This window comes from Prionailurus viverrinus, chromosome D1, assembly GCF_022837055.1.
Source record: "Prionailurus viverrinus isolate Anna chromosome D1, UM_Priviv_1.0, whole genome shotgun sequence".
NCBI lineage: Eukaryota > Metazoa > Chordata > Mammalia > Carnivora > Felidae > Prionailurus > Prionailurus viverrinus.
In genome coordinates this window covers 40,705,336-40,732,618 of record NC_062570.1, presented here as the reverse complement: position 1 = coordinate 40,732,618, position 27,283 = coordinate 40,705,336, and the positions used below count along the sequence as shown (strand labels likewise).

At 46.4% G+C, this 27,283-nt stretch overlaps 1 protein-coding gene across 3 annotated transcripts in view; it reads left to right on the top strand.

Annotated features, from left to right (window-relative positions):
• The window catches only part of FAT3 (FAT atypical cadherin 3), a 523,627-nt gene that overhangs the window by 444,929 nt on the left and 51,415 nt on the right, over nucleotides 1-27,283 (top strand). For all 3 annotated transcript variants that reach the window (XM_047823754.1, XM_047823753.1, XM_047823752.1), the window contains 6 exons: nucleotides 13,269-13,658; nucleotides 16,231-16,445; nucleotides 17,662-17,799; nucleotides 19,006-19,149; nucleotides 22,449-22,646; nucleotides 25,742-26,540. In XM_047823754.1, the coding sequence (XP_047679710.1) occupies nucleotides 13,269-13,658; nucleotides 16,231-16,445; nucleotides 17,662-17,799; nucleotides 19,006-19,149; nucleotides 22,449-22,646; nucleotides 25,742-26,540 (1,884 nt within the window). The remainder of the gene's footprint in view (nucleotides 1-13,268; nucleotides 13,659-16,230; nucleotides 16,446-17,661; nucleotides 17,800-19,005; nucleotides 19,150-22,448; nucleotides 22,647-25,741; nucleotides 26,541-27,283) is intronic.

Below are 27,283 nucleotides of genomic sequence, written 5' to 3'. Positions count from 1 at the left end.
GAGGAGAGCTATGATATTGTGAGGCAGGCCTGTGAGAGGCCTACATGGTGAGGGACTGAGTCCTATTAGCAGCTACATGAGTGTGCTTGAAAGAGGACCCCCACCTCCGTTTGAGCCATCAAATGAAACTGCAGCCCTGCTCAACAGGACACCTTGGGCCACAGCCGACCAGCTAAGCCATGCCTGGATTCCCACCCCCACAGAAACCATGAAATACTACATATTTGTTGTTTCATGCTACATTCTGGAGTAATTTCCCATGCAGCCGTAGAGAACTAGCACATTCATGCAGGTTTATGGGTGTTCTGAATTCTGTCCATGTATCCTTAAGAATCTCATGCCATAGCCATTATCCACCCACAGACTCCACTGTGTGAGGAAGAAGGGCTGTCATGCAGGTCAGTGGCAATCAAAACAGGGCCCTCCCTGAAGGAGAAATAGTTCAGCCGAATTGGGAACACGCTGCTTTGATGTGGTGGAGTGAGTGCTGATTCAACAGCGTCAGCCGCTCCTTGTTGCTGCTCTTGTGGTTTCCTGAATTCTCCCTGGGGCAGCAGGCCTACTTTGTTGGTGCATCACAGTCCTAGTAGATGTTCGGATGTTACACGGCAGGTCCCTGAAAAAAATCCAGTCAAAACCTTTCTTTTCCCAAGAAGGAAACGAAGGCCCATAGACAACGAGATGTACCCAAGACGACTTTGTGAGTGGCAGAGCGGGATCTAAAAGGAAGGTACCCTGAGATCTCAGTCCAAGGCTCTTTTCTGTATTCTAATAATTTCCACCAGAAGGTGTTTCAAGAAGGATTTGATTCTGATTCAGCCGACCTGCTCTTAGGTACCATATATTCTTCTCTTTCCTAATGCCTTGAAGCCTCTTGCCTCTAAGCTGCATAGGTCAGCGACTTAATGTGGTTTTTTTTTCTCCCCCAAAGCTCTGTTATTCTCTAAAGTATTAAATCTTTAAAGGCGGCTGAGGAACTGTTAAAATGTTCATAAAAATTAAATAATCCCCCGAAAGACTGAGACATGGGCCACTTCCGGAGCATGTTGTGGCTGAAACCCTTTGTCTGTTGTGGATATCAAAAAATACAATCTTAAGAGAACCCCAAACACTTACACAAGTAATCTTGCTGTGGCACAAGAGCTAGTGGTATTCTTGCCTGCAGATGGAGAAACTGAGGTTCAGAGAGCTAGCTTGCTCCCCTCCAGCCATCTGTCAGGTGATCCTGAGCAAAGGTTTCCGTGGCCCCATAAACCCCTGAATTCTTGACTTGCCACCAGCACCAGGACGCTTTCTGCAGTGCACGCAGTACACATGGCTAAATGGTGGACTGTGGCAGCCCATCACCTCCTTGTCACATTTGCCTGTCGCTTTGGGAAGCAACAGCATGCAGTGGTTTGGGGGGGGAGACCAGATCAAATACCTCTAGTCTAGCCTTTACTAACTGTCTAACCTTAAATAAGTTCCCCAGCCCTTTTCAATTCCACTTCCTGCCTATAAAAATGGAGATATTAATTCCTTGTTTTCCCATTAGACCATGAGCTCCTGGAGGGCCGGGACACCAATCTGTTCATCTCTGTGTCACCAACACTGGCATGGCACCAGGCACCCAGTACATGTTCCATACATGTCTGCTGAGCTGTCGAGTGGTTGGGAGAACGAAATTAGACATTCCATGTTAACTCCTTGACATCATGTCTTGTGCATAAATGGGTTCCTTCCGCCAGGGACTTTCATCCTCAGAGCTGGGCTCTCTCATGTAGGAAGCCTCAGAGGCTAAAAATTCCTTTCTCCAGGCCCATTGGACAGAACGTAAATGCCTTCTGTTACACAAGGCTTAATTTGGGAACATGAAATAATCCTCTATGCCTAAGAAATTAGAACCCCTTCAGTTGATTAGAGCACTACAAACTATCCCCTCACAAATTCCAGGATCCAACAGCAGAGGAAAAATAACACACAAGAATCAGACAAGCTGGTTATCAGCCCTGGCTGTGCATCAGAATCCCTTTGGGAGCTTTTAAAAATAAACAGACAAAAATAAACACAAACAGGTGAAGGCTCCGTCTCCAAAATCTGTTTCAGAAAGTCTGGGATAGGGCTCGACATACATTCTTTTCCTCTTTTTGACTGTGATGCCTTGCCTGGTTTAGAAGTGTCTGCGTTTGATACACAGAAGTTATTATCGTTATTATGCCTTTTAAAATCCAATTTCTTCCAAGCAGGGGGTCCAAACAAATGAAATAGCGAGTTTCTTCCAGGAAGGGATGTCTCAGTGAAGAGTTTTAGCACCACCACCCATGAGCAGGGAATTCTGATTTCTAACTGTTGATGGCAGTGACCCATTCACACACTGCTTCATTCCTGGATGCCACGAGGGTGGTTAACAGGCCTCTGTGCTCCTCAGTGGATCAGTCCTGATCCAACATGCAGCAACGCAGAGGACAGGATTACAGGAGCACTGGTCTCGAGGGGAATTTCCACCTACCCCTGGGAATTTTGTGCAGACTCCAAGGACCCCCAGCTTTGGCTTCTTGCCTCTATGTTGAGTGTGCTCATCAGCTTTGTCACAGGATACTCACTCTCATTTCACCTTGTGAAGCCTCCTTGACGGGCGCAATTTTGTTGTCCATCACCTGTGGAGAGCTCTCTAAATAACTTCTCACATATCACAGAGTGCTTCCCGCTCGGACACCCTCTTCTTCCCCCTCCTCCGGTCTTCCTTCTCTCTCTCTCTCTCTCTCTCTCTCTCTCTCTCTCTCTCTGTCTCTGCTAATTCATCCATCAACTTACGCTTTTCATTTACTCTGGCTATAATTGTTTATAACAGCTTTGGTAATTTGCTAGTGGTTCTGAAAATAGACAGCTTTAGCTCCTGCCTTTCTACACTTACAATTTAGCAACACTGAACCCCTTACCCTTCCCTGAGCACCCGGTTTCATCATTCTTAACTTCACATGTGTTCATGTCACCCGAAATGCCCTTTCTTTTTGTCACTTTTCCACTTTGGTACTCCTGACAACTCCTGTCTTTCCTTCATGACTCAATTCAATTGTTTTCTTCCCTGGGAAATGTCCCTTGGCCACCCCTCACCAATAATCCACTATATATATGCTTGTCTCCTGAGACATGGGAGATATTGAGGGGCTTTGATTCTTCTGTGCATCCTCAGTGCCTGCCAAGAGGTGGGAATCCTGTGAAGATTTATTGGATGGAGGTGATTTATTGGATAGATTAATGACTGATCCAATGGCATACATAGTGACCCACTGAGGAGACATATGTAGTATTATTGCTGGGTAGTCCAGTATAGAAGTTCTATACACCAATAAAGATGGAGTTTTAAATACTTTGATGAATTCATTTACTTACACTTGACTCTTCCGGGCTTAGCAAAGTGCCAAGCCATAGATGGGGGAGCTTATGTCCAGACGAGCTGAAGTCTTTGAGGTATTGCGAAAGGTGGTATCACCCACCAGCGGGGCCAACTCTACGGAAGGACAGCCTTTGCAGGTATACAGGTCCCTCGCTTAGAAGGGCCCCTGTTGGTTTAATACTCTGCTCTGGCTATGTCCAACAGGGGGCCCTGCTTTCTTCTATGTCTTAGAACCTCACAATCATGTTGCCAGTGCTACCCAGCAGAGCTGGTGCCAGCCCAACTGGTGAGTCCCCAGGAAGTCTATGGTATTGCCAAGATCTCCCTGACTCTGTGACTGGGGCTGCCTTGTCTCCTTTTTAACTGTTCAAAAGGCCCTGGGATTCCTGACCCCAGAGTTGGTATTTTGCCCAGGGGAATGTGCCAGGGTTAGTCATCACCCAATGAAAAACTTGTAAGAGGCACTTAAAACAGAAATAATCAGAGAGTCTATTTAAAGTCTAACTTGAAAAGTAATTGCAATTCCATGGACCCCCTAATGGCAACTTTCTTTTATTTTACATCATCTGAAGGCCTATTTTAAAGATAGAAAAAAGTGGTCAGTTTGAGCTCTTTAGCTATAATGGGATTTTACTTGCCTCCCACAGACAATGAGATGAGGCTAACCATTTTCTTCTACAGCTTAATTTAAGGATATCAAATAGCTCAAAACAATGTATCACTTGAAATACCTTTATAATGAGACCTTGACAAAAAAATATTTTTTAAATTTTTTTAATGTTTATTTTTGAGAGAGAGAAAGAGACAGAGCACGAGTGGGGGAAGGGCAGAGAGAGAGGGAGACAGAATCTGAAGCAGGCTTCAGGCACCGAGCTGTCAGCACAGAGCCCAGTGTGGGGCTCGAACCCACGAACCGTGAGATCATGACCTGAGCTGAAGTCAGACACTTACTGACTGAGCCACCCAGGCACCCCCCAAAAAATATTTTCTACGTAAAGTCAGTGTCTTTCTGAGTACACACACACACACATACACACACACACACAAAATGAGGAATGGAAATATCCAGAAAAAGAATGCTAATATAATACATAAGTATCATTTTCTACAATTATTTCAAATGGTATGTATGTTGAGAATTAAACTGGCCTGGAAAATAACTCAGAAATTTGACTGCTCTCCAAAATTGGTGATAAATTTTCCATTACATGATGTTTGTAATAGTTCTTTTACTTACTAGAAACCTGATCTGTGTCCACTGTAGAAAATCTAGAAAGACAGACAAAAGGAGAAACGAGTCAATTCTAACCACTGTTGCTATTTCGATGAAGTCCCTTCCACCATTTTTCTTTCCAAAAATGGACTCATAAACTAGATATTGTTTTGTAACCTGCTTTTTTCACTGGCTCGCAAACATATTTCTGTCTCTATGTTCTCTTTTATACTTTTATATGGCAACGTGTACAGTATTCTATGATTTGAGTGTCCTATAACTTATTCAGTCAGTTCTCATTCTTGACAAATTGGGTAGTTACCAATTTTATTCACAAATGTAAGCATCCAGTAAGCAATAGTTTTTTATATATGAATGTTTTTATATAGTTTTTATATATTAATGTTTTATGTACATTTTTGATAGTAAAGATTCCTGACTCCTCTGTGTTGCACCCTTTTGGGGTCCTTCATTCTTTAACACATATACTTGTAGTGGCCATGGATGTGTAGAGTGCTTATCACCTACATTTGTTGTCTTAGTAATACTCTCGCTTTGATCCTCTGGTCACTTCTGCAGTTCAGTGTTCATTACTCTCTGATGTGGGGCCCGGGACTCAGCATTGAACTACAGAAATAATAAGACACAGTCCCTCTGCGTAAAAGATACATTAATCTAGTAGGAGAGAGGCCATAAGTATAACTAATGATAATGTAAAAATAATATTAAGGGAGCACACAGAAAAGAATAACTGGGAAATTAAGGAAGCTGTGGAGAGGAGACCCTTCACAGAATAGGTAGGAATTTGACGAGGGAGGAGGGGAAGAGAACATTCTGAGCAGAAGGAAAAGCATGTGCGGAGGACTGGGGAATAACTGTGCATGGAGTCTTGAGGAGTAGCTGGAATAGAGAACACACAATGGAAGGAGAGCAGGGGATGACACTGAGAGGGTGGCTTGGGACCAGAGGGCAAAGGATTGGAAAGCCATTCTTAGAAGTCTCTACTTCTGACTCTAAGAAGTCAGAAGTCAGAGCCTGTCTTGAGCCACTGAGGCAAAACTGGATCCAGAGCTTTAGAAACCCACCTCTGGTTAAGTTTGGCCAGGAGAAGAGAGAGTCGAAGGCAGCCTGCAGGTTGGAGTCTCTGGCAACAGTCTAGGTGAGAGAAGATGGGAGCCTCACCTGGTGGTGAGAGCTGGCCATAAGATAGCAAGGAGACATCTCCAAGGCAAATCTAAAGAACTGGTGGTTCTGATTCAGATGGGAGACAGAAATTGAGGGGAGATGTGCAGCAAACTCCGTTCAATTTAAATAATTCCTCATCGGGGCGCCTGGGTGGCTCATTCGTTTGGGCATCTGACTCAGGTCATGATCTCAGAGTTCGTGGGTTTCAGCCCCATGTTGGGCTCTGCACTAACAGCATGGAGCCTGCTTGGGATTGTCTCTCTCCCTCTTTCGCTGCCCCTTCTCCACTCATTCTCTCCCTCTCCCACTCTCTCTCTCTCAAAATAAATAAATAAAATTTTTCAAATAATAATAATTCCTCATCAAGTTGTCAAACTCCTAGGTTTGGAGATGGCGTCTTTCAGGCTCCACTTTCCCTCAGTGTGGTGCCTAGAGTAGTCAAACAGGTGACACTTGGCAAGCCCTTATGAAAAGGAAGGGTCGTGTCCAGTGTCTCCCTTGAGAAAGACAGAACCCTTCCACTTCTCAGAAGTAACTACTGTCTTTGAAGGATGAGGCCGTAACCAAAGAATGCAATGACATAGTCAAGAACCGAAGCTTCATTGATCATTTTTCTTCAAAGGATAATCCTTATTGCTTAAATAAGAGCGTGCCTTAATCACCAAGCTTGGGTCATAGAAACTGTGAGATCTAAATATACTTGCGGGATTTCTGGTGCTGATGAATACATATGAATGAAAGCAGGAAAAGTATTGGTTCAAAAACAAGTTATTAGGGGCTCCTGGATGGCTCAGTTGGTTAAGCGACAGACTCTTGATTTCGGCTCAGGTCATGATCTCACAGTTTGTGAATTCAAGCCCCATGTCGGGCTCTGTGCTGACAGCTCAAAGCCTGGAGCCTGCTTCAGAGTCTGTGTCTCACTCTCTCTCTCGCTCTTGCTTTCACTCTCACTCTCTCAAAAATAAATAAATAAACAGTTTTTTAAAAGTTACTAGATTGCCTGGGTGTGGAATCAGGGTATTGACCTAAATGGAAAATGGAACATGAGGAACCTTTAAGCGGTGATTCAAATGTTCTATATGTCAGTGAGGGCCATGGTTCCCCAGGGGTATATGGACTTGTTTAGAATTTATGAGCTGGACACTTAAAATCTGTTCATGTTTTTGTACATAAATTATGACACCTCAGTATACCAATAAAGTTGATTAAAAAAAAATAAGTGAGAAGAACCAAAATTAAAAGGGTTACTAGAGTCTGATTGTTGAAATTGTTTCAGATCATTCCTTCCCCCAGATATCTATTCCATATGACTTCAAATCCCTTTATAAAAGCCAGGAACGTAGCACAGCCCCTATTTTTACTGTGTCACCTACATACCGGACCTTGTACAGTTGCTGGAGGATATTCGTGTGAATGTCACAGACAAGGCCCTGCCCTGACAGAGTCACAGCAGCTGCTGACATAAAACCCCAAAGCCAGCCTAACAGAGCTCTCGCGGGTTCCTTAAGCTCAGAGAGCTCGATGTTAGGAGGAGGGCAGAAAACGTTTTCCAAAGAAAAATCTCAAGGTACTTCTGTGTTGACTGCTCACGCCATTTGGTTTTGGTGCTGATTCTAACACCTGTAACAATCTCAAACATAAAGCTGAGTTCTTCTGACTCTGGGTTAGATCCCTGGGAATGATTCTAGCAGAGAGCATTATCTCTCACCAAGGTAATAATGCCTTGCTGTAAGCTGTATGTGTGAACTCTGAACACTTAACTGAATGGTATGAATCTGCTGCACTGAGCTTTCTTCCCATCCAGAAGATTCCAAGAGCTGTCAGGATAGGCTTAATTTGGACTTTGGTGTTACAGCCCACTTATGCCCAGGCGTGGCAGCTTAATGAGCATTTTGAAGGTGGGGAGATGATCCTTTGGAAATATAAATGAAATGAGCTCTATTAGTTTCATTTGGAAATGAAGTACAGTCTGAAAGATCATCTTGGACCTCACCTGATCTGGGTTCTGTCATTTTAAAATAAAAAAAAATTGTTTTTGGTTTATTTTTTGAGAGAGAGGGAGCAGGGGAAGGGCAGAAAGAGAGGGAGAGGGAGAGAGAACCCCAAGTAAACTCCACACTGTCAGTGCAGAGCTTGATGGCGGAGCTCAAACTCACAAACCACGAGATCATGACCTGAGATGAAATCAAGAGTCAGATGCTTAACCGACGGAGCCACCAAGGTGCCCGGTCATTTTATTTCTTTATTTTTTTAATTTTTTTAATGTTTATTTACTTTTGGGACAGAGAGAGACAGACAGAGAGAGACAGAGCACAAGCAAGGGAGGGGCAGAGAGAAATGGAGACACAGAATCTGAAGCAGGCTCTGAGCTGTCAGCACAGAGCCCGATGTGGGGCTCAAACTCACGAACCGTGAGATCATGACCTGAGCCAAAGTTGAACAATTAACCAACCGAGCCACCCAGGTGCCCAGCCCCCTGTCATTTTAAAATTGAAGAGACCTGAGGCCCAGTGAAGAGGTTAAATGACCTATCCAAGCACACGGGTATAGCTTGGGCAAACCATGGGCTAGAGGCAAGGTCTCCTGTCTTCCAGAACTGGACCATATTGCCTTCATTTGAAAGTACTCAAAACTTCAACTGTTATGTGCTATCCGATGTCTAAAAAGCTCATCTCTCTATTTGGCTGAATTGAGAGGAACCTAACCTCCATCTAGAAACCTTCCAAGAAGGGAAATATAGATACCCTTGGCAACCCACCTCAGAGTTTCACTGCCTTCCCATACTGGGAATTTTTCTGTGCTATTTCTTTCCTCCAACCCCACCCTCCAAAATGCCACTACCTACTGCTTCCTTTCAGCAAATAGGGATTTTAATCATTCTCTTTTTACTTGATTTTAATCCTCTGAAGACCTGCCTGCTCCATTTGCCACAATTATAGCATGCAGAAACTTCATTTGAATGAAAGTCGTATTTCTCTTGGTAGCCTGTCATTTCAGCATTTTGGGAAGCTAAGTAGCTCCGTCCTCATTAAATTAGGCTCAAATTGGAGAAAAGAATTACATACTTAAAAACACAGACGCAAAATGATAGATTAGTGTTATACCTTAATAGAACACAACGTGGCACGCAGTAAAAGCATTAGACCAATTAGCAAGCAAGTTTTTTACTCAGGTTCATCTTTTTTGCTGGGTATGTAGCAAAGGGATGGTGATTTGAAGGATGGAATTTATCGTATGCCCTTGGATAGAAAGTTACCACTTTAGTGGCATGACCTGCATTCATTTAACAAAGATAGCACCCATCACCTGGTAACACAGCAAAGATCCAAGCGCTAGACCAAATGAACTGCCTCCAAATTGGCATTTACCCGTCCGGCTTTATTTCTAGAAATCATTGAAATCCATGGCAATTGGGTCTAAATGGGAATGTTAATACATTCCAAAAATATATTCCGCTCTTTCCTTGAGAGCTACCAGATCATAAGTGATGGCATTTAACAGGGTTGGTGGTTTGAGGTTTTGTTTTTTTTTTTCCTCCCCTCCGCCTTTTCTGGTCTCGCTTCCCTATCAATCTGATTGGTAACAGAAAGGAGAAGGAAACAATAAATCTCCCAGTTCCTCCTGGTGTGAATGCCCAAGATATTGTCAGAAGCAGAATGTATGGGAAGGGGGGGGGGGGGGGTTGGGTCAGCAACTTGGTGGGGGAGGGGATGCTTTTCTGCTGTGGTAAAGCAGAAAAACCCTGCCTCCGAATCTAAATTAACAGAATCTGCCCGGAGGGGAGCCGTGGTCTTTGTGTGGCTGATTAATGTCAGCCTTGTAAACGCAGTGCTCAGACAACAGGGCTAGCCCGCTGAGCAGGAAGCTCAGAGAACACAGCATCTCCTGCTCTGGGATGTGAGCAAAGCCGGGTACCTCTGAATAGGGCTGAAAGAGAGAGAGGCAGACCAGGAACATAGGTGATAGTTTTAATTAGATTTCAGCTGTCTGTCCTAGTGAAAGAAACACAGGCAGCCATTAGGGGCACCTTCCCTCCAGGACTTGTGGCCACAGAGAACAGCAGCGTGCAAATCCGACCCCTGCCTCTCCTAACACTCAGCTCTCAGCCTGAAAGCCACCGCTTTCACAACAGTCGGAAGTGCTCTTCTTCCCAAATGATCTTTAGGTCTGAAGGGGAAGCGTGTCCAAGAGCACATCTCCAGAAATCCTTAAAGGGAACACAGGAGCTTTTCCCTCATGCTTACCTAAAAAACGCTAGTGGCAGCAGGCAAGCCATCAGTCCTTGGTTTATGCATCTGCGAAGTGGGTCTTGTCAGGAGATGCTCAGATGAAGGATCCTGCATGGATCTCCTGCCCCAACTTATTGTTCCTAAGAGTGGTGTTCCCTACGCTGGGGGTGGAAGTCAAATCCACAGGCAATGTGTGTGCTTTGAAAACCTGCATGGTGTATTGATGTCAGTCGCTGATGTATTCCCATAAATCTGTTTCTGTGACTTTGAGGGGTGTCCTGAGAACCTCTAATCAGTCACTGCAGCTTCTAGGCACAAGACCAGCTCTGCCCCCTTCCCGCCCCCCCCATCCCCCCCCCCCCCCCCGCAGGGTTATTGCAACACTATGTATATTCACCCCAGGAGTTGATGTTGAAGAATTTAATCTTGGAGAGCCAGAAGGCATCCTTAAAATGTCTGCTCTGGGGCCTTATTTTAAGGGGCAGCGAGGAAGAGGAGAACCTTCTTGTTTTTAATCCCAGCACCAATAAAATCAGAAGCTGATGTGTATATATCACAGGGTAGTTGTTTTGAAAGAGAAATAAAAGTAAATGATGAAACTCTGGAAAAAATGGACTCTCTGGAATGGAACCAAGAACAAGCTCTCAGTATTGACCTTTTGGTTAAAGCCACATAATGCAATTCATGTCATTCCCTCCAGATAGATGATTTTATTGGTTTGCTGGGAATTTTGGCTTAAGGGAAATTACATACTAGGGGAGCAAATTGTTTAACTCATTACTGCCGAATGTCTGACCCCATGGCGAGGTGTTATAGTAGAAAACAACACAGAGTTAGGCCCTCCCCTCTAAGAGCTTACATTCTAAGTCTGTGATTTGTAAAAGGCATTTTTAGATCGTGGTCATAGCTAAAAACCGTTGATTAATGACTGTCTTCATTAAGGCATTTAGGATCAAAGTAATGTTTTTTCAGCCTACAAAGATGTTATATTTTGCCTCTTAGAAATCTTAACACTTAGTGAATTGGGGGTGCATAAATCATTTTGAAGTCCTAAGATCCTCTGATGAAAACAGTTCAATCAGTCTTCAGAACCAGAAGTCAATCTGATCATCAACCACTAATTTGTTGGTTGTTGGTGGACGTCTCCTGGCTGGTATGTTTTAGCTTTCATGTATATGAAGGCAAAATGGCGTCTTGATAAATAAGTGCGTTTCTTTAAATCACAGAGCTGGAGGCCACCCTCTGAGTAGATCTTCCCCCTTTTTTGATGGAGTGCTCCAGGCTCACTGGCCATTGCATTTCTTTTTCTCTTTGCATTCTCTTATGGCCCCAGCCATCCTCATGGCTCCGCGTGGCCCTGGAACCGGGTGGCGCTCACATTCATAGCTCCACGTGGACTCTCCTCTGATCTCCAGCCTCCTACACCGGCTCCCTACCTGAGTATCCGCTTACATATAAAATGCCCATCTTGAACTTAATCTGTCCAAAGTGGGGCTCCTAGTCTGTCATCCGAATCCTGGTCCTCCTGCAGTCCTTCATCCCAGCCGACGGCAGCTCCCTCTGAGTCATCCTGGGATCTTCTCTTTCTCTCACGGCAGAAAACAGTCTTTTCTCACCACCTCCAAGTTGACAACACACCCGGGATCGCTCCCTTCTCACCACCTACGTGTTCAGAACAGGGCGGAAGCTGACCTCTTCTCACCACTCAGAGGCCACCGCCAGTGCAAGCGACCACTGTCACGTGCCTGCGTTCCCGCGGGCGTCAGCCAGCTGTCCCTGCTTCCTCGCTTGCCGCCCTTCCTTCTCTTCACAACCAGCAGCCTGAGTGATCCTGTTAAAATCTGAGGCACACCCCATGACTGCCTGCCTCAGAGCCCTCGGCTGGCCTCCTGGCTCAGCACCGCAACCCCACGTGGGCTGCTCCCCAACCTGCTGTCACCCTGAAACCATCTTCTCTTTCTTGCTTCCTGACTGTCGTCACACCGGCCTTCCCGACAGTGCCCTCCAACACGCCAGAGGGGCACTCTGCACTTGGGGGTCTCTCCGCCTGCCACGTTCTCTCCCCAGATTATCTGCACTGTTCTCTGCCTCCCCTCCTTTGGGTTTTTATTCAAGGGCCAAGGCCTTCCCTGAGCACCTTATTTAAAATTACCACCTTCCCCTCCATCTCCCAAACTCTCTCTCCTCCAAGCACTCCTGGTCCCCCCTGTGGCTTTTTCTTCCTTTTTACCCCCTGACCTGCCATTTGTTTTATGGATTCTTTATTGTTAATTTATTACTTACTCCCACTAAGTGTAATAATTTCCTCAAGAAATGGTTGACTCTTGTCCATTGCTAAAATCTCTAGCACCTCGAGTAGCGACAGATAGATTCCAGATAAACATTTTTTGAAGTAATTAATTTGTATTTCTCTTTTGGTGGCACATCTTTACCCCCGTATTTATTGGCACCTTAGAGTTTTTCTTAAAGATGCATGGGGTTCTCTAATATATGAAGAATACCCAACTATTTATGATATCTGTTGCCAATATTTTATGTTTTTTTATTATTTAAGTTAGTTGTATATGTTACTTACATACAATGTTTTTTTTTTTTTTAACGTTTATTTATTTTTGAGACAGAGAGAGACAGAGCATGAACGGGGGAAGGTCAGAGAGAGAGGGAGACACAGAATCTGAAACAGGATCCAGGCTCTGAGCGGTCAGCACAGAGCCCGACGCGGGGCTCGAACTCACAGACCGTGAGATCATGACCTGAGCCGAAGTCGGACGCCTAACCGACTGAGACACCCAGGCACCCCACATACAATGTTTTTTTGAGAGAAAGAGAGAGGGCGCACACACACATGAGTGAGGGAGGAGACAGGGCGAGAGAGAAAGAGAGAGAGGATCTCTTGGCTTTTCAGTTTTTAAGGCATTTATTTATTATTAATTTATTTTGAGAGAGAGACAGAGAGAGCGAGTTGGGGAGGGGCAGAGAGAGAGGGAGAGAGAGAATCCCTAACAGGCTCTGCACTATCAGCACAGAGCCCAACTCAGGGCTCAAATTCATGAACCATGAGATTATGACCCTGAGCCAAAATCAAGAGTCGGATGCTTAGCTGACTGAGCCACCCAGGTGTCCCTGTACATTTTTATGCTTTTGTAGGACCAAAGCTGTTGGCTTCTGTCATTGCTGGTCTTCTTTCTATGAGTAGCCATAATATGCTAGTGCAGACCGTCATCGAACAGCATTCTTCTCACTAACGTTCTTGTGTCTCCCGCAGGCATCAACAGGAAGGTGGTGTATTCCCTGGCCGACTCTGCCGATGGGTTCTTCTCCATCGACGGCTCATCAGGCATCATTATCCTAGAGCAGCCGCTGGACCGAGAGCAGCAGCCCTCCTACAACATCAGCGTCCAGGCCACCGACCAGAGCCCCGGCCAGGCTCTCTCCTCTCTTGCCACGGTCACCATCACTGTCCTGGACATTAATGACAACCCCCCTGTGTTTGAGAGGAGGGACTACCTGGTGACGGTGCCTGAGGACACCTCCCCTGGCACCCAAGTGCTTGCTGTTTTTGCCACCAGCAAAGATATTGGCACAAATGCTGAGATTACGTATCAAATCCGGTCTGGGAATGAACAAGGGAGATTTAGAATCAACCCAAAGACAGGTGGGTAAACAGCAATCTGCTTAGAATTCACAGCTTCACTTTTCGCCTGCTTCTCCTAACCATCTAACTGCCCTCTGGGTGGCCTCTGCTTCTTCCTCTTCCACCCTCCCAGTGGAAGCACATCACGTAGACCCCAGGGTGCCTTCTGACACTCTGCCTCTGTGCCTGCCCCCTGCCAAGTTGTAAGCTCCTGGCTGTGGGCTCACTGGGCAAATATGTGACCTCCAGGTGGGCTCCAGGATTTCTCGTAGGAAGGCTTGGGAGCAGTAAGGTGGTTCATAGATGGGGACAGGAAATAATATTTGCGCACCGAGCATAAGGGTTTGCTTCTTTCCCTCTTTTCTCTGTTTTTGCTCGATTTCATTTTGGGTTGTTTCACTTGGATCATGTGTTTATGTGTTTGGAAGTGCTCCTGGAGATGAGCATCCTAGTGCCCCTGTCCACGCTCAGGCTGCCACTCTCTGGTCACCTGCCAAAGAAGACATTGCTAAGTGGTGTGCGTGGTGATATGCAGGCCTTCTCAACTGTGCACCCCAGTCAGCTGGAACCGGCTCTGTATGAGTCCTGTCCACAATTCGCAGTCAGGACACTGTCCTTTCTCACCACGCCCTTTTCAAATTCAGGGGCCATGTGGCATCACCTAGGGAAAACATGCCTGGAAATAAATCAAGAGAACAAAAGGAGAACCCTAGGCCTTTCTTTCTATTAGGGAGTTAACTATTGGGAGCATTTCGGGTAATAAAGATGGTAATAAAATAAAGATGGTGATTCAAGAAACAAGTTGGGATATTCTTGGGAGAGTAAACATACTCACCCTTTCCATTATGTATTTTCCTAGTGTTTGTATTCATATTTTTACACTATGTATTTTCCTAGTGTTAGTATTCATATTTTCACAGCACTTTCATGGATAATCTCATTCATTTACCTATTTCCCTATGAATAGTCATAATCAAAGCCATCCCATTTTTCAGGTGAGAAAGATAAGTCTCTCGCACTTTGTGTCCATTGGACGCAACTCCCTCGTCATCACACGAGAAAAATGCACTTGCTGAACAGGAACCTCATAATTAGCAACATCTAATTAGCAGGTTGGATACGCCAGACTCTTATTAATTCATTGGTTATTTCTCGCATTTTCCATATGAGAAAAACAGAGCTTCAAAGAGGTTAAGTAAGTTCCCCACTGTCCACTGTGAATCAGTAGAGGACCCAGGATTTGAGCTCAGATCTTCCTGATTCTAGAATACGTGCTTTCACCTCTGTAGAGCACTGCTATGCTGGGGTCGGGGGAGGTGCAAAATAAGGAGATACCGTTCCTGCCCTTAGGTGTAGGGAGGTGGAAATAGCGATGGAAGAATTGCATTAGCAGCTTCTCCCAGCAGTACCTCTGTTTATTAAGGTCATTACTTCAAATTAAAATGTATGGGATTTTCCTCATTTAAATACGTGTTAGACTTAGTCTGTCTAGTTATGGCCATTGTATATGAACACCACGGGGAAATGGTTAAGTACTGTTTAAATTTGGCACTACATAACGAGACTGGGATACAAAACAAAGCACTAAGGGTGGTAATTGCTAAGAAAACTTAATTATGGGGAGAAAGAGGCTCTTGTTATAGGTATGACTTCTGTTTCTCACCTTAAATAGAAGGGCAGCTTTAGCAGCTAGAGAAGGTGCCTGTCTGGAGATGTGAATGGATGTGACATACTGACCTTGGTCCTAATGATTGTTTTCCAGTTGGTAGAAATGCCCACGAATGCCCTTGAGATCTGCTCTGCAGGCAGTACAATGACCAGTTACCAAGTGCAGAATGCAGAATTGAGTCACCTCACCAGAAAGGGATAGAATGGGAAGGAAGAGCACTCATAGAGCCCCTCCTAGAGGTGGCACCCCGCCAGGGCCTTTCTACTTGTTCTACTGGCTTAACTTAAATAGCTTTAGGACGTGGACGTTCCCTCTGTTCTGTAGTTGTGGATGTTGAACTCACACTTATTAGTTGGCCACTAATCCCAGGTATTTCCTTTTCATTAGGTCACTGTACCTTGAGATTTCTGAGATCTTTGCCCTCTTTGTGCTGTCATGGTTTTAGATAAGCGCACTGTAACTTGGCAAGGCACGTTCGTGGTTAATTGAATTCAGTGAAGTTTGCAGATATTCACTGGCTGACCTGGGACAGGATCGTGCAATCACATCCACACATCTCAGCTCATTTTCCATCTGCCTGGGTCCAGTTAAGGGATCATCAGGAGACGCTTATCAGGGATGCCGGTTTCTGGCCCTTCTCCCTAGAGGCATGTGGGTGAATAATGCTGAAGATTTTCAGGCTGCTTGAGAGAAGTTCAGAAAGTATTGTAGAAACATTCAAAGACTTTATTTCTTCAGTGTTGCATCTGATGGATAGCTATGTTTTAACTGACAGCATTAATCAGACTCTGAGATGCTTTCAGCAGGGCATTAAATAAACAAATTCCTGAATGTCTAAAATTCTTGGCTGGAGATGATGTGATAAATATTGTCATGATTAGGGAACCGCTGACCGATCTTTTTTTTCCTAATCTCTCTTCAAAGGGGGTATTTCTGTCTCTGAAGTGCTGGACTATGAATTATGCAAAAAGTTTTACCTGGTGGTGGAAGCCAAAGATGGGGGCACCCCAGCTCTCAGTGCCGTGACCACCATCAGCATCAACCTCACGGATGTGAATGACAACCCTCCCAGGTTCAGCCAAGATGTCTACAGTGCCGTCATAAGTGAAGATGCCTTGGTCGGGGACTCTGTCATTTTGGTAGGTGCCAGTGGGAGATCCAGATGTCTGGGACTAATAAATCTACTAAAGAGAGTGAAAAACGTGAGCAAAGTCTGTCTTGGATTCTTGTCACACTCTCTCTTTATGGGTCCTTTTGTCCCCAAGGACTCTAGTCACTCACCAGTCTTTTAACTGTTCTTTCTCCTTCTGTACATTGGAAGGGTCTGATAAATTCATTTATACCAAAGTTTAAGTGTCTGATAATTACTTTTTTCCTGAAATTGTATGTTGTTCAAAAAAACAAAACAGACCACAGAATATATTTCTAATGACGGCTTCCACTGGTTTGTGACCTTAGATAAGAAGGTATTAGGTGGCTAAGGATAAAAGAAAGTCTGCCTCCCACCCCACGCATGCACACACACACACACACACACACACACACACACATGCATGCACTCACACACGCACACAGGGTAGGACAGTTGCATATGGGAGCAAGATTAAGATTGCTTGGCCACTCTTAGAGAAGCTCTTTCTGGAGGGAATTTTTTCTAATACCAGTAAGAGCAAGCCATGTAAAGAGTACATGGGCTCTCTCAGACTTACAAATTACGTTTTGGAAACAGTGAGTTCCATCCTTACCATCATCACCACCCCTACCGGACAGGTCCCTTCCATCCATCCTTATCTCTGGCTCCTGCAGCACCAGGTGTCGGTGTGCATTCTTTAGACACCAGAGGTGGACTTCCCAGGACCACTTTCATGCATATAAATCCCAGTATCACCAATACGGAGCAGCAGGGCAGTGTGTTTGCCACGTGAGAAAGGGAATTTTCTCAGGCTTCCTTAACACGGAGGCACATGAATTTAGAGAATGTCTGTCTCAGTGGCAGAGACCACTGTTTGCAGAATTGGGAAAGAATCACCAAACTCCCCCTATGAGCTTTAGCTCTATCCTCAGTGGCTCAAGGCCCAAGGAAAATCATGCCTGACAAGCATCAGGCTGTAGGCAGACAAAAACTACTGGAAAGGAGGTGGCTGCTCCAGTAGTGGTGCCTCCCTCCTCCACCCGAGCCATCCGTTCTTCTGCCGGGGGCATGATGGCTAGCACGTGAGCATAGAGAGCTCTAAGAAAACTGCCAGAGCTGTGCCCAGTTATAAGACCCGGGACCCTTAGAATAAACCTTTTCTCTGTCTCTCATGTCATGCCTTTTATTGTTGTTGTTGTTGTTGTTGTTTGTGTCCCATGAAGCTAATAGCAGAAGATGCAGATAGCCCACCCAATGGACAGATTCATTTTTCCATCGTGAACGGAGATCGGGACGATGAATTTGCTGTGGAGCCTGTCCTGGGACTTGTAAAGGTTAAGAAGAAATTAGACCGCGAACGGGTAAGCTAGTTTAGGCCAGCCCCCTCCCACCCATGCCCATCCCTTCACTGGAATCCACTCAGGCTCCATGAGTAAAAGTAGGAAGATTCTGCATTCCAAATAATGAGAGTAAATAGGATAGGCTGAAATGCAGCATGACATATTTGGGTTAGACCTTTGAAAGAATTTTCTGCCAATAGATGCTAGCAGCTTCTTATTTATGGGTGTCTTAAAGGAGACAGCAAAGATGTATCTTTCTCTTTGTGTAATGTTTATTTTTTAGAGAGAGAGACGGAGAGAGCGAGTGGGGGAGAGGCAGAGAGAGGGGGCAGAGGACATGAAGTAGGCTCCGTGTTGACTGCAAAGAGCTTGATGTAGGGCTCAAACTCACGAACCTATCAGACCATGACCTGAGCTGAAGTCGGACACTTAACCGACTGACCCACCCAGACACCCCCAAAGGTGTAATTTTCTGGATGCTTTGAATTTTGGTCTTTCCCAGAGCAAGGAGGCAGGAAAGTACCTTCAGCATTGGGATCCTGTGGTCCTGGTTTCATCCACAGCTTTAGCACTAGGTGAGCAGACATAAAAGGAGCATCTGAAGGTATTTAGGTCAGAAAGAATGATCCAGAAAACTCCTCTGCCAACGTTAAACAAAGTTTCTAAATATTGTGTTTTGTGACCCAAAATATATGTCTTCAAAGTGAAATTACAGGAAGAGATGTCATAGTAGTGGTACTCAAAAGCAGGAAAACCTCTTTAGGTGATATATCCCCATCACTCCTGAAGTTCAGAACTGATAAGGAAGATCAGGGTGACAACCGTCGTGTTTGAACACAGGATGAGAACTGTAGTTGTAACCAGGGGTTGTTTTGTGCGTCTCCACCCCCCACTTCACCCCCGCCCCCCATCCAGGGGACACTTGGCAATGTTTGGAAACATTTTGGGCTGCCACAAATGGGCAGAAAGTGATACTGGCTTCTAGTGGGTAGAGACCAGGGATGTTTCTAAACATCCTACAAAGGCACAAGTCAGCCCCCGGCAACCAAGAATTACCTTGGCCCCAGATGTCAGGGGTGCCGACGTTGCAAATCCCTGGTCTCGAGGACCAAGAGGGAAGGTGGCTGATCTTCAGCAAAGCACAGCCATTCCCGCAGCTCTTCTGAGTGTGTGCAGACTGAAGGAGATGCTGTCCGTCTTCACTGTCGGCCCTCTGTGCTTTGGCAGGTGTCTGGATACTCCCTGCTCATCCAGGCAGTAGACAGTGGCATTCCTGCAATGTCATCAACTGCCACCGTCAACATTGATATTTCTGATGTGAACGACAACAGCCCAGTGTTCACCCCCGCTAACTACACTGCTGTGATTCAGGTGAGCCACATCTTGCCTGCTAGTCACCTGTCCTTGCGTGCCCAGCCTTCTTCCTCTGCGATGGTTTACGTACCATTTTTGTAAATTAGTCCTTTAAGTTTAATTTATTTTTTGAGAGAGAGAGAGAGAGAGAGAGAGCACAAGCAGGGGAGAGGCAGAGAGAGAGGGAAACAGAATCAAAGCAGGATTTAGGCTCCAAACTACCAGCACAGAGCTTGATGTGGGGCTCAACCCCATAAACCGTGAGATCGTGACCTGAACCAAAGTCAGATGTTGGACTGACTGAGCTGCCCGGGCGCCTCATTTTACTCACAAATTCAAACAATGGTTTTTGGGGTTTTTTTGCCTGATATCAATTCATGCCATCATGAGACGGGTATGAAGAGAGCCTGATTCTTCCACAGCTACTGACTAATAAATAGTCATAAGCACTGTTGCCGACGGGGCTCTCTCAAGTGTCGGGTGCTTTACATGAGCCACCTGTCCCCCCCACAGCCTCGTGAAGTGGGAGGCTGGGGCAGCCCCCACTTTATGCTGAAGGAGCTAAGGGCCTGAGGGGCTAAGTAGCTCACCCAAGACCCTGCAGCTGCTAAGTGGTAGAATCGGGGTTTGAACTCAGGTCAGTGTTCTGCAAAACCCATCCTCTTCACAAGGACAGGCTGCCTTTCAGCTACTCTGTGCTATTCTGGCAACAGCGGGAGATTGATACAAACCGTCTCATCTCTCCAAAAGAGATTGGGCATCAGGATAGAGCTGCTACTCATTAAAATCAATCTTCCATAAGCAATTTGTTTAGCACTTTAAATCCACCTGCTCCTTAAAATTAGGTTGCAAGATGGAGTAGCTGGCATTCTATTCTCAGGGGGAATGACTCTTCTTCCCATCTATTTTTTTTTTCAAAAGATGTTTCAGGGTTGCCTGGGTGGCTCAGTCAGTTAAGTGTCCAACTTTGGCTCAGGTCATGATCTCACGGTCTGTGAGTTCAAGCCCCGCATCAGACTCTGTGCTGACAGCTCAGAGCTTGGAGCCTGCTTCAGATTCTGTGTCTCCCTCTCTCTCTCTCTGCCTCTCCCCCGCTCATGCTCTGTTTCTATCAAAAATAAATAAACGTTTAAAAAAAAAAAAAGATGTTTCATGAGCACAGTGCTGGGTGCCGAGCTATCTCCTCTTCCTGACCACTGGAGGCTCGGGGAATCCAGTCCAGGAATGTTGTCAGTGTGGAGGACATAGAGGAAACAGCAATTGATACATGTGTTGTGGGGGGACTCAGAGAGTCCTGAGAACCGGCTCTTGCCTGATCCAGTTTGGCCTCAGAATCACCTCCCACGGGGTCTTAAGGCTTTGAGGGGAGAAGGTGAGATGAGAGTGAGCCAGGTCTTGAGAGACCCCTTTGGAACAACATCAGGACTTAGTCTGGCCGTCACGGCCAGCTCCCCAACTCTGAGATGTCCAGGAGTCAGGCGGAGCGGAGAGGCGCTCGCTCATAAAGCAAGCTGCCCCAGCCTCTTTCCTGCCACCTTGTCAACGAAATCGGATTCCTTCAGCAATGGTATTCAGGTCGTCCTCTCCTCTCTGATGGTCTTTCCAGCGGCTGTGCACTCATGTCCCCCTCCTGCTTCCACACAGCTTCACCTAGGGGCTGCCCCTTCCTCCATTTCTGTCTCTCTCAGATGGCCCTTCTCCAGGACCGACTCCCACGGAGGCACTGTCGGCCTCGCACAGCCGGTGTGCTCGCCCCAAAACAAAATGGGCTTTGCCCACTCAAAATTCGGTTTTATGACACACATCGATCAGCTTGACAGCCTGTTTTCACATGCACAACAGGAAGCCAGCAGTGAAAGAAACGAGAATCGCAGCCATGAGCGGTGACCGCGGCTCCTATCTGCAGCGCCGGGGCCTGTCCGTGTTCTCTTTCACCCTTCTTTCTCAGATGGTGACCCCTGGGGCACACATTCTGTCTCTCTCTCTGTGTCTCTCTCCTGTAGAGGAAATGGCCTTTATAAAGTGAGCAAACAAATCAATAACTCTCCTATTTTGTGTGGTGCTGAGCATGCTGTCACTGTGAAATAGTAAATCTACATGGGGCTGAGGCGGTGCCATGGCTGATTCCAGAGGGAAACAGGGTCTAGTTCCTGATGACCAAAAGGCCACTTGAGAGAAGGAACAAAGTAAGACGTCTTTTGAGGTCCTTTTCTCTTTCTCCTTCAAAAACTGTTCCTCCCTTTTCCCAAGCCAGGACAATTTGCTTTTTCCAACACATGGTTTTCATAAGACTAATTCAGCACAGCAAGCTGAAGCGTGCCCGCCCCGTGCACGACTCCGTCCAAACTGCCGTGTATCACGGTCTCCATCTCTGTGACCCAAACTTATTTAATGCTAAATCAGTGTCATCAGAAGGCCTGAACTAATGAAACTGACTTCAGGCCCAAGCTGTGGTAATGCCGAAGTCTAAACAGAATGGGGCAAGAAAACCAATGCCTGGGCTCCAGAGGAATTCAATTTGGCGTTTTTGGAGTGAGGAGAACCTTCAACCCAAGAAGAGCCTTTGTGTTTCTATTTTGGGGAACAGGCAGAAAGGTTCTGCGAAATAATCCTTGAATAAAAACATCAGGGTTTCCAGAAATTCTGATGACTTTAAGGGTTTTCTTTCTCTCCATTCTCAAGTCGAGAAATAGTGTGCTCGCTTTCCCTGTCCTCAAGAAAGACGGGAAAACTGTGTTCTGAGGGGTGAGATGCAAAGCCCTAGTTCCACCTGGCGTATGCCTTCGTGTGTTTACTGGGAAGTTGCTAAGATGTGCCCCCGCCAAAGTCTGATGTTGTGACACTGCGTCACAGTGTTAGGGCTCAGCATGATTGTGTTGTGACAAGTGTGACGAAGTGCCTTCCTGTCCCAAAAAGATCGATGTTTCCTTGGCCCGAGAGGGTTTCCGACCTAGTCACAGAGGCTCGTGGGCACCACATGTTCCCAGAGCTGCTTAGGTGAACCCAGGGCCTTTCCAGCCTACAAAGGACAAGATGGAGGCCACACCATCCTGGGACCCTATGAACCTGTTCAATGCGAAGTTCTTGTGTTCTCTCCCGCAGCTCATTGTCTCACGGGGAGGTTGTGGGGAGGCAGCCAAGGATGTGGAGCATGACGCTTACAGACTCCAGCATATTTTCAGAAGACAAGATAATATTACAGGGAATCCCTTCTGCTGAAAGCCCTGTTTTCTAGCCGGTAATGACGGGTTTTTTTTTTTTTTAATGTGAAGAGAGGTGTAATTTTATCTTCCTTTTTAATATACTCTTTTATGCAGGAAAACAAGCCAGTAGGCACCAGCATTCTGCAGCTGGTGGTGACAGACAGAGACTCCTTTCACAATGGGCCTCCCTTCTCCTTCTCTATCCTGTCGGGAAACGAAGAGGAGGAGTTCATATTGGACCCACATGGGGTCCTGCGGTCAGCTGTGGTCTTCGGGCACACGGAGTCTCCGGAATATGTGCTGTGTGTCCAGGTACGGCCCCATCCTCTGTCCACATCAGGCTGGCTTTCTCTTTTGCTGGTTTCCGTGCCCCGTGGATGGTTTTTCTTTGTGGAGCAAGTCAACATAATTCATTACCATGCAGGAATGTTCCCCTTTTAATCTCAAATTCAATTTCACACCAATAAAAGCGGCCTCTTTGTGTGAAATTGAACAGGAAGGAAGGGAAGCGTCATTGTTCAGAAGGGACTTTCCCATAGGGTGTACCAGGCAGACAGTCACTGGGCCCGAATCTGCATTCTCAAAATTCCTAGGGTTCTAATTGACCCACAAAGACAACTAATTGGTCGAGGCTTGCTGCTTTATACTGAGTAGACTTTGCCACATTACTCTACTTGGCAAAGCTTCCAATCTTTGTCCTAATATGATTGAGACATAGCGTGGCCTCTGCTTTTGAAGAGACCTTTGCTTGGTAAGTTTTCCCAGTGAGGCAGGAGGGGACCAAGCACTCAGATGGCAGTGGTCTCCCAACATTTTAGCTTCCTCAAGGTCAATGGCCTTGTAAAATGAAATGGGACAAAGGGACAAAAGTGGCAGGTGTGCAAGGGGTGTGGATAAGAGCACGAAATGAGTTCCCAGGAATTAATTTTGCCAGTATCAAGATTTGGGTCCCATTAGTGAAACCAAGTGACTTTTTACTCACTGTTGCCACAGAAGGCAACCTAAAGTCATTATTAATGGTGGCAATAATAACAATAATAACCCTTTATATGTGTGTCACATTCCATTATGTTCATTATTTCTTCTGGTAAGTTATGGCTTGCACTGCTCCATGTAACCTTCCAAATTAATGACTCTTGGCTCTGAGCATGCCAGTGAATGCTTTGGTTGCCACTCACTCCTCCAACAATGTTGAGTGAATATTTTTTAATGTTTATTTAGTTCTTTATTTTTGAGACAGAGAGAGAGCACGAGCAAGGGAGGGGCAGAGAGAGAGGGAGAAAGAGAACCCCAAGCAGGTTCCACACTGTCAGTGTAGAGCGTGATGCAAGGCTCAAACCGTGACATCATGACTTGAGACAAGGTTGGACGCTTAACTGACTGAGTCACCCAGACACCCTCGTAAATAATTTTATATCACAGTATAGGTACCAAGAGCAAGGACAGACTTTCAGTGCCTTGTCACAGGAGCTGGTATAGTTTTTTACCCTCTCTGATTGTTAGAGAATAGATTTCACATCTCACACCTTAGAAACACCATAGAGAACTTTCCCTTCCTAGTCCCTAATGTTAAATTACCACCAAGTCCTGAGTTTCTGCCTTCATAAGGTCCCCATATGCGTCAGTTACATGTCCTTTGTCATCGCCCCACTTCATTCACTACCTCCCTGTTCACTCATTGTTGCAGGAGCCTCCTGGGTGACTCCTCTGGCTTCAGCCTCATTCTTTTCTGATACATCCCTACACCCCTCCCTGAGTAATCATTCCACTTTGGTTATATCGGCCCGCCTGAACCAGGGCTCAACCAACTACAGCCCCAAACACATCATGCCCTTAGCCTGTTTTTATCAATTAAAAGTTTATTGGAACATAGGCTTACCCATTCATTTACATATGCTCTGGCTGCTTCACACTGGAACCATAGTTGATTAGTTGATAGAGATCATATAACCCCCAAAGCCTAAAACTATTTCTATCTAGCCCTTTACAGAAAAAATATACCAACTCCTTCCCTAAACTAAAACCATCTGTGGCTCTCTAGTGCCTGAAGATGTGGGGTCTGCAGGCCGAACTCTGGGCCCATTCTCTCCCATTTTCAATTTTGACGTCCTTCGGCAGACATGGTTTTCCAGTCCTGCTCACTCCACAGGTCCTCTAATCTATCACCTTCCACCCAGCAGCTCCCTGCCTTTCTGTCACCTCTCTGCTCTCTGACATTCGAGTGGGCAACCCCCTAGCCTATGAAGTCTACACTTATCCCTGTCCTTTGAGGCCCTCCACAGCCTGACTTCAAGTTGAATCTCATTTGCTAACTTATCTCTTCCTACCTGACTTTTCCATGTCAGCATCTCTGGTTCATGTGGTTGATCACATAAAGTATGTGGTGATTTTAATAGTAAAAATAACAATCACATTAACTCTGAGGTACAAAGTACCTCCGTGGGTCAGGCCTGTGCTAAGCACTTTGCCATCACGGTGTCTTTTCATCCCCACCGTAGTAGAATCCTGTGAAGTAGGTTCTACTATTATAGCCATATTAAAGGCGCAGACATTTCAGTTCAGAAATGTTAAGTAACTTCCACAAGGCCAGACATGTAGTGAGTGCCTGAGTCAAGATTTGAACTCGGGTCCACGTGATGCCCAAGTCCCTGCTTTTACATTGCCTTCCACATACGAGGACATATCTCCTCAGATTTCATCTGACCTCCAAGGTCCACCGCATCCCTCCATCCTCAGACACCCTCCCTGGGGACCCCGTCCACAGGAATCTACCCGTGTCTGAAGTTCTACAGCACTGGCTATGCCCATGCTGCGCACAGAAGGGTTCAGGAAAGATGTGCCATCGGGTGCTTCTTCTGTCAATTCTCATACATAGAAAGAAGGCAAAGCTTTTCCAGGCTACCTATCTTTCCCTTCCACATTCCATTTTTTTATTCTGTACCTTAATTTATGCAATTCACACCTCATGTTATTTCTTCAGCGTACAGAAAGATGTCCTCTGGCCCAATCCAAGGGAAGGAATTGCAAAGATTGTCCCTTCAAGTAAGAACACCACTTTATGTACGACGTCCCCTGTAGCTTCTGTTCAAAATGAAAACAAGGCCAGTGTGTGGTGGGCATGTGGATCTCAGAGCAGCCTCCCTTCTCCTTCCCTGTTCACCCCCAGCGGCTATACTGTGTGCACATATTTTATCGTCCATAACAGAGTGTGCATGTAAGGACCAAAGCTGATAAATCACTCCTCTTACTTCAATGCACGCTCTCAGCATTTTGCAGAACAGTAACAGGGGACGGAGGAAGAAGCAAACACGGGTAGAGGAATAGACGTCTTCTCTCTGAGTTTTGTTGTTCTTAAAAGTGTTGTGATTTTTCTTAGTTCCTGCCTTTCTCCCTCTTGGTTGTTTTAGGCAAAAGACTCCGGCAAACCGCAGCAAGTTTCTCACTCCTACATCCGCGTGAGGGTCATCGAGGAAAGTATTCACAAGCCCACGGCCATTCCCCTGGAAATTTTCATTGTTACCATGGAGGATGATTTTCCTGGTGGGGTCATTGGGAAGATCCATGCCACAGATCAAGACATGTATGATGTGCTCACGTTTGCCCTGAAATCGGAGCAGAAAAGCTTGTTCAAAGTGAACAGTCACGATGGGAAGATCATCGCCCTGGGAGGCCTGGACAGCGGCAAGTACGTCCTGAACGTGTCAGTGAGTGACGGCCGCTTCCAGGTGCCCATCGATGTGGTCGTGCACGTGGAGCAGCTGGTGCATGAGATGCTGCAGAACACCGTCACCATCCGCTTCGAGAACGTGTCCCCTGAGGACTTCGTGGGGCTGCACATGCATGGCTTCCGGCGCACCCTGCGGAACGCGGTCCTCACCCAGAAGCAGGACAGCCTGCGCATCATCAGCATCCAGCCCGTGGCGGGGACCAACCAGCTGGACATGCTGTTTGCGGTGGAAATGCACAGCAGTGAGTTCTATAAGCCAGCCTACCTGATCCAAAAGCTGTCCAACGCCAGGAGGCATCTGGAGAACGTCATGCGCATCTCGGCCATCCTGGAGAAAAACTGCTCGGGGCTGGACTGTCAGGAGCAGCACTGTGAGCAAGGTTTGTCCCTGGACTCCCACGCTCTCATGACCTACAGCACGGCTCGCATCAGCTTTGTGTGCCCACGTTTCTACAGGAATGTGCGCTGCACCTGCAACGGTGAGTGTGGCTTGCAGCTCCCTCCCACCTCCCATGATCTGAGTAGGCTGGGCCACCATTCCTGGTAAGCATGCATTCGTTCGTTCCCTCATCCAACATAGTATTTCCTGACCACCTACGATGCACCAGGTCACCGTGAGAGATGCTGGGGCGGGGGGTAAATGGGACGAGCTCAGCCCCTACTTCCGTGGAGCGTACAGCCTACTGAGCTGCCCAGGCGAGCAAGCCAGCAGGAGCCCGTGTGTTGAGTGTTGTTAGGGGAAGTACCACATCCTGCCAGAGAACCCATCCAGAGGGAAGGTTTCCAAATGGGCTAGGATAAAGGAAAAGTAGGAATCAGACAGGTGGAAAGAGGTAGGGGAGGAAGAATATTCCAGGCCGGGATGCAGCTCGTATGAGGAAGGTTCAGGGCAGGAGAGAAGCCCCCAGCAGGGGACTGGGAGAGAGGTTCTGTCGCTGGAAGGCAGGGCACGATGACAAATGAGACCTGTGAGCAGGCTCAGGGTTCACACAAGAGCCATTAGCCGGGATGAACACTGTAGGAGTTGTCCCAAGGCAGGAGGAGCCATGGGCCGAGATGCAGGGAAGAAGTGACGTGCTCTGCACAAAGAGCACGACGGCTGCAGAGGGGACAGACCAGCGAGGGCCAGGCCAGTGGCAGGGCAACAAATTAGGAAGCTATTGCAGAGGGTGCAGGCGGTTAGATCTGCTTCAGTGAAAAACGGGCGCCACGTAGAGGAGCA